The 13,515-nt window shown below is 41.9% G+C and overlaps 1 protein-coding gene across 3 annotated transcripts in view; it reads right to left on the bottom strand.

Moving 5' to 3' along the window:
• LOC142097491 (proteinase-activated receptor 1-like) overlaps positions 1-13,515 on the bottom strand; it is a 310,042-nt gene that overhangs the window by 145,285 nt on the left and 151,242 nt on the right. For 2 of the 3 annotated variants that reach the window (XM_075179407.1, XM_075179661.1), the window contains one exon: positions 2,141-2,209. The exons of the other annotated variant lie outside the window; for it this stretch is intronic. In XM_075179407.1, coding sequence (XP_075035508.1) covers positions 2,141-2,209 — 69 coding nt within the window. The remainder of the gene's footprint in view (positions 1-2,140; positions 2,210-13,515) is intronic. 3 annotated transcript variants of the gene reach the window in all.

Below are 13,515 nucleotides of genomic sequence, written 5' to 3'. Positions count from 1 at the left end.
AGGTTTATTTATTAAATGGGAATACTATTAATTTAATGTCAGGGTTAGTTGGAGGGAAATAGGTCTATTTATCAAATGTGAATACTATTATTGGTTGGATTTTTCTGAATTTCATGTACCCATTTTTTTCTCCAAATAGGGCCTCCAATATTCCAGGATCCAGACAAGCAGCTAAAGAAACCAGCAGCCACAAGTGGTGACAGTGATGAGAACAGGTAGGAGAGAGCAGGACAGTCTGCCAACTGTCCTGAATCTGGTGGGGCAGTCCCGAATTTGGGTGACTGTCTTGCTTAGGACAGTTGGGAGGTATGTCCCGCTTCACTGTGTACTGCTCATGAAGGCAGAACTAACAGTAGTGCACACAGTATTGCCTGTGTATTTGTCTAAAATGATAACCATACTACATCATAGGGGGTTTCCCTGTCTAAAGTGCCCAGGTTTCCCAGAGCCTTAATACAGTTTTGGGCCTGCGCATAAAAATATATATATGGATTAAGCAACACTAAAATAGCCTCTTTTTATATAGATAAATATATATTGTACCAAAGACCACCCTTTAAGGATGGGCCGCTACTTGTGGGCCAGTGCTGTGTGCTTGCCCCCCGGGCTAAAGTCTGCCAGCCCTCCCCTGCTGCCAGGCTAACAAAATGGGAACTAAGTTGGCTGGTTCCCTCTAAACAGCCAACTTAGAGGAGAGGCGGCTGCTGTAGCTGCAGGTGGTGGGCCTCCTCTGGTCATGGCTTATGACTCATATGAAGAGGAATTTAAACAACTGATCCCCATCGAGCTCCTGGAGGGAATCACTGTTAGGGACACAGATAGACCTGTGTCTCAACCACTGCCTGGTGAATATTGGATAATGGTGTATGTTGATTAAATGTATGTTTCATCACTTGTCATGCATCCTGTTAAAGGTATTTTTTTTTACATTTTCACACACAAGACCCCCCCCCACCCCCCCCAAAAAAAAAAGCGAGAGACGGCGCATACGCAGAAGCTCCGTTCCGGCAGCACTGTACTATACAGCAGCCGCAGCAATGTCAAAGATGCGTCCCCGGCGGTGCTGTATTCAATACAGCCCCGCCTCAGGCGTTTCTTTGATAGAGTCGCGGCTGCTATATAGTACAGTGCCGCTATGTAGGGGCACTTCTTTAGCGGATGGAAGGGGTTTCTGGAGACCCAGAAACCTCCCCTGTGTGCGCCCCTGAAGACAGAACTTTTTTTAACTTTTTGTATTATTATCCATGTTTTTTTTTCTAGTTAATCAATGTCAAATTTAAAAGGTAACATTTCACATGTGTCTACACACAGTCTCTGCACAACCGCAGCCAACTCGCGAATCACCAGGAACTTCTGCAGGGCCACCGGCATCAGCGGCTGAAACCCCTAAAGACGAGGAGTCTGCTGCTGGTAAATCCGCCTATGTTTTATTTTTTGAAAAAAACATGCTCTTAATAATTTGCCTGTAATATTCATCCCCTGTATCTGCTAGTGGCCAGAGACTATTAATTAATTAGTTCTGTTTTTATTGTGGTTTCAGGAACCTTCCAAGATGAAACTGTTTCTATTCCCGACCCAGAAAACAGAGCTACAAGTCCAGAGTACATATTGCTGGAAACAGTGTCACAGGACACTGAAGTCCAGCTGCAGCCCCAACCGACTCCAGCAGCCACTACTGAACATCCCCCAGCAGCCAACCAGAACATCCAGCTGTAGCCCCAACCGACTCCAGCAGCCACTACTGAACATCCCCCACCAGCCAACCAGAACATCCAGCTGTAGCCCCAACCGACTCCAGCAGCCACTACTGAACATCCCCCACCAGCCAACCAGAACATCCAGCTGCACCCACATTAGCTGAGTCGATCCGGCAATTCAGCCCGGTACAAGGCAACTTGGTGGAATATCATCAAGATGCCTTGTGTGGGATTCAAAGGCAGCTAACAAGAGGATGTAGACTCATACAGCATATCCTGGATAACCAAACCCGCCTAGGTCATACAATGGAGCACATTGATTCCTCCTTGATACACATTCACTCTGCCATTAACAATCAAACTGGGGCAATGCGGGAAAACTCAGCTAGTGGCCTCAACCTCAGCTGACACCAGTCAAAACCCTACACCAAGCCCCTCCTTACCCGGTACTCCTGTGCGGTCCAGTGCTCTGATCCGGGGTGCGAGAGGTCCATCCAGCTGCAGTACAAATTCTGCAGGAGAAAAAAAATTTGATTTTTTTTGTTGGGGTTTAAATTGTTGTAAAATTGTTGGGGTTTTTTTGCATACAAAAGGCATATAAGTCACAGATTGTGCCATATGTGTTTAGTTATTTTGTTTTTACAAATAAACCACATTTTTTTTCAACCACAGGTAATTTAAATGGTGTTTGTTCTTGATGTTTATATTCTAAAACAGGTACAAATGATTATTCTGTTTGTATTACAAATAAACAGAAAAGGGTTTTCAGAAACACATACCTTAAAAAAGCTTCTAGATGATTTGGAAAACTTTTATGCTGTGATGTGAAACTTTACTCTCTAAGACAAACTACGAAACAAAGCCAATAAATCAACATTAAAATGCCTTTAAAAAAAAGTAGCCTGGGTGAGGCCTACAACCTGGGCACAAACTGATTGAAAGGAGCCACACGAGTTTATGCGTTCCAGCTACTGCGTGTGTGCGACACGTTATTGGCTCTAAATCCTTTTTAAGCTGCACATAAAGGTGCTGGATGTTAGCTCTGTTCAGGCTAAATGTTTGTACTATATCCTGGTCTGTCAGGGTCAGAAAAACCCAGCGTTGCCTAAAACCACAGGGCCTGCGGAGCAGACGAGGAACCTCTTGCTGCTGAGCTTCAAAAATCCCTGTCCACTCAGCCTCCATTAGCTCATTGGCCATAATAAGACCTAGCAGCGAATTTCTAAGAAACTCCATTTTCATCAACCCACACATTAATGGTACATTTGGAACTTTTTTATAGTCATCAGCAGCCTGAATAGACCAATGAATGGTTATTTGGTGCCGATTGGTTCTTAAACAGCTGATTACAGTAGAACAATCTGGAAACCATAATTTTAGCCCCAAAGAAAATTGGTCTAATAATTGTATGTGCATCTATATCGTAGCCATAACAGTATTGGCTCACTATATTAGAATATCGTTTACTTGACATATACTTATTTTTAAAATACACATGTATTGGTATGTTTTTAGAACACACTCAGATTTATGTTCCTCAAATAGGCCACCATAGTATAAAACGTTTGAACCTTTGCCCCTCTATAAGTCTATCAAAGAATGGTGTAAAAATCCATGTTGCCTGGTGTAATTTTTTTTTTTGTTGGACAAAGGAGATGGGTGGATTTTGGACCCTTTAAAGGGCAACAGCAATGCTCTAGAAATGGTGCTGATTAACCCCAAAAGTATAGGAGGCTGCGCCTGACTAGTTTGAAAGGCTGTTTTTTGCTTTAAAAGAAAAAGCGTGGGGTCCCCCCTCTATTCAGTATTAACCCCCGATTTTCACGGAACCAGCACTAGACAAACCAGCCGGGGTGGGTGGCACTATAGCTGAAGACTGCAATTAACAAGGGGGGATTTATGCCCAAGAAGAACAGAAGAGATTACAAGCAGGGACATTGGATACAAATACTTTTTGGTTATTTCAAGCCGGACATTGGAAATTACAAATTTATTTTGGACTTTTACAAGCCGGACTTGGATACAAAATTATTGGGAACTTGGTTTACAGCCATTCTTGGATGAAAAGCTGCTGACGACAGATGAAAACATCAGTGGTGAGTATCAGGGTATTTATTATTTTTAATAAGAATATATGGTATCATAGAGGGTGTTTACTGTCTTTATTATGGGTTTATTTTTTTATTAAAAGTTAGTGGTTTTAACAAGGGTGTAGTGTTATTTTTAACATTTTCTTTTGTGGAACTACAGGTCCCAGCCAGCCCTGGGTGTCAGGGCATGTTGGCACTTGTGGTTAACCAAGTGCCAACATGCCCTGACTACCATGGGTATGCTGGTGCTTGTAGTTATACAAGTCACAGCATGCCCACACTATTTATGGCACCCGGGCTGGCTGGGACCTGTAGTTCCACAAAACAAAATGGCATCTGTTTATTTTTTTCAACTATAATTGCCGTTATTACCCTACACCCACCGCCCAGGGGTGTAGGAAGAGCCCTAGTGCTATCAGCACTGGGCTGGTTTTTCCTAGAGGGGGGGGGCACTCGTTTATTTCAGCGGACCCCACTCCCTAGGGAATCAAGCCCAGCGCTGAACAGTCTGGGGTTGGTTGTCATTATGGCAGGGGGACCCCTGCCACGTGTCCCCCTGCTATAGTGCCACCAATCCCGGCTGGTTTGCCTAGTGCTAGTTCTGTGAAAATCAGAGGGACCCCACGCAACATTTTTCCCCGATTTTCACGGAACCAGCAGTAGTCTGGCAGCACTAGGGTTAAGACTGAATAGATGGGGGACCCCACACTTTTTTTTTACTTTCATCTATTTTTAACAGTTTTTACAGCTGCCGGAGCTCCGGCGTATGACAGGACAGTGTAACAGTGAGGTGTTTATACAACATGCTGCTAGCAAGCAGCATGTTGGATCTGGCATGTTTGAAAGCAAACTCTTCTGAGTTTGCTTAATCGCAGCTTCATACATTTGAAACTTATATAGCTGCAGTGACAAACAGTCGGGAGTTTTTCTCTATCGATTTTGGAAATAGCGATTTTGACAGAAGCACAACATGAAATCTCAGCTTCATACATTTGCGAGTTTCAACTCTCCCGAGAAAATCGCTGGATTTGCAAAATCGGACCTCAATACATTTACCCCCAGATATGTGTTCAGTGTAATACATCTTTTGGGGTCATATGGAAAATGAGAAACCTTCTCACAGCAAATGGTACAGTTATTACACATGCTAAATTTGTACAAGGATTGTTGAATGCATTATTGCTACCAAAAGCCGTAAGCATTATGAAATGTCATGCATCTACCACAAATGCTGATGTGTTATCTAAAGGTAATGAGAGAGCTGACAAAGAAACAAAGGCAGTTGTAGAAAAAGGATTAAAAGAACAAACATGTAAAATGTTGACTGTTACTACAATAACTGATGAGTAAATGTTAATTACTATGCAAAAAGCTTGTTCTCAGCAGGAGGTCTCCAACTGACAGCAAGCAGGATGCGGACAAAACCACTCAGGTTTGTGGTGCAGTAAAGATGATAAGACTATTGTACCTAAAAGCTTGTACCCCACTTTGGCACCATTTAGTCATGGTTTAAAACACTTATCAAAGACTGCTATGGGTCACTTGGTTGGGGCCTACTAGTCTGCCAGAGGATTCTCTACAATAGCCACCAAATGCTGTGCTCCAACACCCAGCTACAGAAGAATCCTTCTAGGTAATCCTGTCTTCAGTCACCTGGCAGTGGTAAGGAGGCTACAGTATGCTTTAGTCTGTGTAGATGTATTTTCTGATTGCATGGAAGTTTGGCCGGTAGTCTCAGCCTCAGCAAAGAGTGCACATTTCACAGCTACAGTGTTGTGCGATGGGGAAAAATAACAGTTGCACATACCACCCACAAGCAGTGAAAATGTTGAAAAATATAACCAGACCATAAAGACTAAATTGATTAAAATCGTGAAGGAGACTGGTCTTGCCTGGTCAGGAGCATTGTCCCTTGTGTTATATAGCACAGGGGCCACGGGGGCTTCCCTTATGAATCCCATCTTCGAAAACTCCCTAATGTTGCAATGGGCTCTTTGCCAGTCTTACCTACAGGAAATGACTTGACTATTAAGTACTTGACTCAAATGAGTAGACCAATAAGACAGTTCCATGATGCACTGCTTTCTACTCATCCTCCTGATGTTGACAAATGCCATGATCTAAATCCAGTTCACTGTGTGATGATAAAGGTGTACATGAGAAAAGGAGGACTGTCTGTTTGGTGGGACGGTCGTAACCAGGCTCTCCTGACGTTGTCAAGTTCAGTTATGGTGAGAGAGACAGTAACATGGATCCATGCCTCAATATGTAAATAGGTAACTTCTCCCCCTCAACTGCAGGAGAAAGAGGATATTCCCACAGATACTTTCATCAACATTTCTATGACAACAACTCCAGGTACCAGTTTAGATGGGCAATGCTATCTACCTACGATCCAACATCCATCATAGGATTGGTGCACATGAATAGTATCATTATCATTGTATTCTTACTCTATATAAACACACAATTATGCATTATCTCATAGAGAACAACTACACCACTACTGACTGATATAATAGGTTTGCAGAGTCCTATTATAGTTAAAACCACCACAGACCCTAGGTAAATATACGGGGCGTCCTTCGTGTGGATTTCTAAATCCCCCCCTTCAGTGCTAATAGTATTCATTCCAAACAGATTATCCCTGTCTATATATAGTTCCCGCCCCTAGATGCTGTCCCTGCAGGCAAGGCTAGAAGTTATACTTGTGATATTTATATTTAAATTTTTAATCTATTATCATGTAGATAGCCGGCGTCGCGTGTAACGTCAAGGTGCTTTTTGCTAATGAAAGCTTTTTCAAGGCCTCGATAAAGCTTACATTAGTAAGCTTTGTTAGTAAAAACAAAGTGATATAAAGAATGTCACAATATAAAATGTTACTATGACTTGTCCAGAGCCCAAGAGTTAGTCCTCCTATATAATACAGTACTTTAATTAGTACAAAGCAACTCAAGACATAAGTTATGGGGCTTCATGTGTGTTTTCCCATTTTGTGTGTGAAAAAAGAAGTTACTCATGGTCACCGGCTGGGGTTATTGGGACTTGTTGCCTTAGCCAGGTTATCCCGCCAATAGTAATATGGCATAATTTACTAGAGGCATCTAAGTTGCAGAAAATAGGAGAAGCTGACAGAAGCAAGCTCTGGTACTCAATTTTTTAAGTAGAGGTTGGGATACAATCAGGTATATTATCAAGACATTCTACAGCGAAACGCGTGTTGGCGTGTATGCTAGGGTTTTATGTCCTAATTTGTTTAACTTTCTTTTTATAATTATAGACATTTAAGTGACCCAAATCAGGAGAAGCAATTGTGCTGGATTAGAATGCGGCATTGTATCTACCAGGGATTGCTAGTTAACTAAGGTACACAGCAATCTGGTGGATACATCAGCATGTATCTATTCCGGGGGGTCATAATCTAGTAACCGTATTCAAAGTATTATTACGTACGCTATGGTTACGGAAGATTTTTGGTTATAATATCCAGAAATATCCCCATTATCGTCAGAAAGGAGGCTGGAAATATATAGGAAGTGGGTGACATTAATCCTATTCACTCTTTTGACGGCTTCTAAAGAAACTAAAAGTGAAAGAGTTATATGCAATTGTTGTATAGTATCTAACAACTACATGACCAGGTTACTTAAAACTAGAGATGCTCACTGACCCCCGTGTTTTGGTTTTGTTTTTGATTTTGGATCTGGATTACCATTGTGTTTTGGTTTTGGTTTTGCAAAACCGCCCTTGCGTGTTTTGGTTTTGGTTTTGTTTGGTTGTGTTTTGCTATTTTTTCGAAAAATCAATGTTTTGGGGCATAAAATAACCAAATTTAGTGCTCCACCTGTTTCTTGGATAAGTAATGTAATTGTAAAGCTAATACACGATCAAAAAAACAGTTTAATTCCTGGTAGGCCTTCATTTATTCTACACACAAACCAGATTGTCTTCCTCTCCATCTATGCTTATTGGCAATGCAGCCATCGTCTTTGGGTGTATATTACACCCTACACTTATAGTTAAATATCTAAAGAAATGGACAAAGCCGGTTTGGTTTCTGTCTCTCTAGGCCCCACTTCACTTGTAGAAAATACAAAAAAATTCAGCAGTTATAGACTGTACAATATTAATTGAAATGGACAAAGCTATTTTGGGGTCATTCTGTCTATGACACCATACCCTTAATGAGAAATTGCCAAAACAGCAGCCTTTCAAGACGGTACGTGATAGGGAAATGCCCCAAGTCCCTTTCCTCTTTGGGGGTAGATTGCACCCTAGACTTAAATAGAAAGTTTTAAAAACATGTTATCGTCATCATCTGGAGCTTCATCCTCACCCTCATTAGTGTGTACGTCATCATCACAGACTATCAATTCATCGCCGCTTGAATGCGCCATTAGAGAACAGTCAGTGCTTGGATGTCTTGGATGGTGAAGGCCTTCCTCGTGGAAGATGTAGTTCATTTTTATAAACATCATTTTCTCCACATTGTTTGGAAGTAACCTTCTACGGCGATCACTGACTAAGTTCCTGAATACTCATTCAGAGTACACACTGGAGGGTGGGCAGCTTAGGTATTGCAAAGCAAGTTTGTACATGGGTTTCCAAAATGATGATGAAATCCATGGAGACATGAGTCCATGGAATGGGCAGGAACAACAGGATCCATGAGTATAGGGTCTGTGTTGCCTAGTGTGTACAAAGATTAGAGTGCAGGATTGAACAAAACAGGCAACAACTTTGCATAGAGTCACCCACCAAAATTCCAAAAGGAGCAAATTGATTGTTTCCCTAGTGTCACGAGCAGCCGCGCTAGCCACAACGACTTGAGTACTGTCAGCCACTGCATCCCAGCTGTTGCCCTAGCAGCCAGTACGTCACTTCTGGTCCTTCGGGTCCCGGCCATTGCCAGTGGAACTGGGACGCCATCCATACTTCCGCCCCGGCTGTTTGACAGGCAGCCGGAGCGTGCATCACCAATCACCCGATTGTGCCTCCTGTGTTGGCGTGGGGATGTCTGTTCTCCTCAACATCCCATTAGTATTTAAGGCAGAGCTTAGCCTCCCTGTCAGTTATAGCCTTCATGTCCTGCATATTGCTGTACATGCTGGACTGATTACCTGTTCTGACCTTTGGCTTGTTTCCTGGACCTCGCTTGTTTGCTGATTGCCACTGACCACTTGGCTCATACATGTGGACTATCCCTGCTTGCTGCCAGCCCTGACATACTGACCTGGTTTACAACTATCCAAGTCTGCTTCTGACCCATGAACTCTAGGTTGACCCTGGTTATTCCTTGCTGGGAGTTGTCTCTCTCTCTCTGCCTCCTATCCCTGCACTGACAGTTTCTGGTAATTAGCTTTTACTACTCTGATATAAGTTCTGGGGGCATCCAAACACCTGTGAGTGCGTCTGACTCTACAGGAAAGGTGACTGCTATAGGTGAAGACCTCTTCTATCTGGTCTAAAAGCTTATGCCAGTATTAGGTAGCCATAACACCTGATGCTTGGATACCCTGCCAATCATGAGTTGTGTCCTCATTGTCGGTCCAGCAACTGGCATCTAAGGTTAACAAACATCTTGCTTTGGGTGCCTCATGCACCTTAGCAAATGCTGCTATTTCAATATTGATACTGTCCAGCAACTCTGAACAAACGGCCACTCCCCAAATCAAACCTGGAGGCACAATGGCTCACCTTCCAGGATGGATCCTTCAGGAGAGAACTGTCGGAAGAGTGCGTCAACCTTGATGTTAGGATGAAGTTGAATCTGGTCAAGAATATAGCCTGCTGTGCCGGCTGAGAGTTCAAACTCTTCATTTCCTTACTACAGTGCGGGTTCTGAGGTTGATGAGGATAGAGAGAAGAAACCTCACCCCCTGCCTCCACTCAGTGTGAGCCATGATGATGGCTAGTAAATCCTGGTTTCCCACATTGTAGTTGACCTCTGCAAAAGTAAATATTTTTTAAAATACATCAGAATACCGGGGGATTGGACAGTTTGAAAGAACACGTCTCCATCTTGACACATAGTCAAATATCCATGAGCCTTTCACTTAGCCATAACATTCCTCAAGTGTGCTAGAGAAAATGAGGATAACATCCAGGTAGATGAGGACTTATATCTCCAGTACATCCTTAAAAAGGGAATTCACATACATACATATATTATTATTATATTTTGTTTTTATTGATAATAAACAATATGTATATACTTTTAACAGTTAACAGTCATGTGATTTAATCTATATGGCATGGGAAATACATAGTTTAAACAATGAAGTGGTTAGCAAAAACGGTTGCTATGGCAACTTTATACGGATTATGTACATTTATTTTTAGTTTTAGGATTATTATATATGTATGGATATTTTTGCATGATGCTATTGAGTATTGGCATTTAAGATACTATTATTGTGTGAATAACTTGTAATAGAAACAAAGGATCCTGATTGGGACATCACCACTATAAATAGTAGCTCATACTGGATACATCCTAAACCTTGATAAAGATCTATGTAAAGATCGAAACGCGTTGGTGAATGTAAGGTTATTTGTTGGACTGCCTCCTGATCACTCTTCTCCTGGAATAATTGTGCATACAGGGCTGGATGTGACACAACCGGACTTAATTTCTTACTATGTGCGGTTCAAAGGAGATAATCTGGTAGGAAGATTGGCTGTTATCAACAATACCTTGTGTATGGGATGTACATGTTTTAGAATTTTTTTTATGAATAAAGAAATGTAAAAGGATAATCCACCAGGATCTGGCCTTGTTCTCTTTGTCTCCTATTTCTCAGGAATAAAGCATCGGAAACAGGAAGAGAAGAGAAAGAGCATAAGTTGATGTAAGCACATTACCATGAGGGGCGATAAGAAATTCCTTATTTGTTTATAAATTCATAATGTCATGAAATTGTCATTTGTGTAAATCTTTAGGAACCATCTTGAATTTACTTCATTATATATGATATTCATTCTTATCATGTGGAATTCTTACGTGTATCTATATGGTGAAAGATTACGAAATCTAAAGAAGAACTACTGAATTCTGGCCCGAGCTTGTATAAGTTCTAATGTCTATATTGACATTGTTGTTATTACATTGTTAGATACAATACTGAGCGCCAATTAACAACCCTGTACTATTGTATTTGCTTTCTTTCTGGTTTAGTGGTATTCCATTTGGCTTGTAAAGGCTGCTGTGGTGGCTGAAGTGCTCTGGAATACGTTATTTCATTGGCCCATTTCTTGATCCTGATTACATTGAGCTCCCAAAAATTAATGCAAATTCTTATGGAACCATCTTTCTTCACCACGATGAAGAACCCATCACCAGTTATATTGTGCCTCTGTCTGGTTTTTTTCAAAATCCTGCTGAGACCTTTATTCTCCCTGCGCAACCCATCTGGTGGGGATTTAGTCTCCTCTCTTGGATTAATAGTATGACATATTGCTGCTTTCACTGGTTGTAGGGGTGAAAGAGACTACCCCTGTCTAGTCCAGCTCTTCATCTTCAAGGTGGAGGATGTAAGGTCATTGGTTAAAACGGTTGAGAAGGGGAGGTGATAGAACGCCTGAATAGCATTTAGGAAAGCTCCACGGATGCCATAATATCACAGCGTTCGGAGCATAAAGGGCTGCAAAAGCCTATCGAATGCCAAAGTAACCAAGTGGGATTTAGTTTTGTTAATATATGTATAGAATGGAGGTGTCCCCTATGGCGCAAATATTGTTGGTACCAGTCCTAAAAGTGCTCCTACATATGCCTGATCCAATATATATTGGGTCAAAATCGCAGCAACCAGTGAATAATGGAACCCTGGATACGGCTAACAGAGATAAACAATGCAGACTAGCTAGCATGTAAATCTTAGAAACAGCTAATAGATGGTACAATGTAAATAGTGACAGATGAATAGGTGCACAATATCCGATTTATTCTTTGGACATAGCACGAAATATAACAGATATAAAACTTTAAAAGTGCAGTATAATAACAACTTGTTCCTCAGTTGCTGGAGATTTGCAAGAAAAAACCACGAAGTGGCCGAATATAGGCTAATATGTCACAGCCAGTCAAGCTGATAGTTACCACAAATAGCCGGCAATGAACCTGATCCAATATACAGTCCAGATGGATAAAGTCTACATATCCTTATGAGCGGATCCGATAATTGACATTTTGTCTCCCTCGGCATCCAAGGATATCCTAGTGCTGCAGGTAGGTAAATTCCGGCATATAAAGTTTGTGGGAACAACAATAGGACTTACCCTCATCAGGGATGGTGTCTGCGTCCTCTCGAAACTGAGCTGCGTTCCCTCGATGAATGGTTGATGTGTGCGGTGGAAGTATCGCGGCCGCGACTTGTTCCAACTGCGCATGCGATAGAATAGAAAAAGTCATTTTTCCGTGCCGTGAACGGGACGATGGGCTGGTAATGAAGACGTGTATCAATAAGCGTGTGTCCGTACCCAACGCGTTTCACCTAAAAGGCTTCATCAGGGATAATGAAAATCAAAAGTTCCTTTAGGATTTTATAAAGGGCGCCCTTCCCAGGGATAGGTCAGTTGGCCCTGCTTCCTATAGGTTCACAAAGAAGCAGACATATCCAACATCCAATGGCGCTGGGAGAATATCTCAATAGGGCGGTGAGCTATACAAATGCTGCTGGTAGGTGATGCAGTATGATTGATGTCCGTGAAAGCCAATCCTCTAGGTTCACAAGAAGGTAGACATATCAAACCTCCAATGGCACTGGGGGAATGTCTCAATAGGGCGGTAGGCCATGCAAATGCTGCTGGTAGATGATGCAGTATGATTGAGGTCCATGATAGCCAATCACATCCAGATAGTCAAATATATGTGTGTAAACCTGCGTCAATGCATATGTAACATACGATACGAGTCTAGGGGATTAAAATTAGTGGCAGGTATTTCTCATATCCTAGTGGCCATGCATGTATCATATGTCCCCCTCACAGACATATTTGCATCTTATGTCTCCCTCACGGGGAGATAACAGTCAAGGTGGATAATTGTGCACATAAAGGTGTCTATCCCGAACAAAGGGACAGTTATGAGTGTATAAAGAGATTCACATGATACAACCGGATGAGGCACAGATACATCCAGTAATCATATGGAGTATGTAACATCGAAAGGTTGATAAATGCAATACAGAACTTTTGTGTACATAGCGGATCACAGAAAGTGGCCCAGCTCAAAATCAATATTCAAGCCCTGGGGTGCTAGGGATTTAATATTATAGATCCATTCGGATTCTTTCTGAGAGATAATCTTAATTGAATCCTCACCCCTCCATGGCTTAACAATCTTCCTGATTGCCATAAATTTCAGTAAAGATGGATCTTTGGCATGTATGGTAGAGAAGTGTGCTGAAACACTATGAGTTTCCAGACCCTTCTTGATGTTCCTATGGTGTTCGGAGATCCTAACGCTTAGTTTCCTAATTGTCCTCCCGATATATTGTAGCCCACAAGGGCACTCTAGAAGATAAATTACCCCCGCGGTGTCACAGGTAAGTTTACTGTCAATTCTGAATTTTTCTCCAGAGACGTTGGACTGGAATGTTACAATATCAACCACAATTAGTGGAACAAGCATATGAATCTGTCAGAGACACTAATAGAGAAAATCTCCTTGTTACCAACATAAAAGAACCCGATTCTATGTCCCTACCCTTCATTACGAAGTTTAG

Source organism: Mixophyes fleayi, chromosome 1 (genome assembly GCF_038048845.1).
Source record: "Mixophyes fleayi isolate aMixFle1 chromosome 1, aMixFle1.hap1, whole genome shotgun sequence".
NCBI classification, from domain to species: domain Eukaryota; kingdom Metazoa; phylum Chordata; class Amphibia; order Anura; family Limnodynastidae; genus Mixophyes; species Mixophyes fleayi.
The sequence above is the reverse complement of the archived record's forward strand: the minus strand, read 5'-3'. Positions and strand labels throughout refer to the sequence as shown.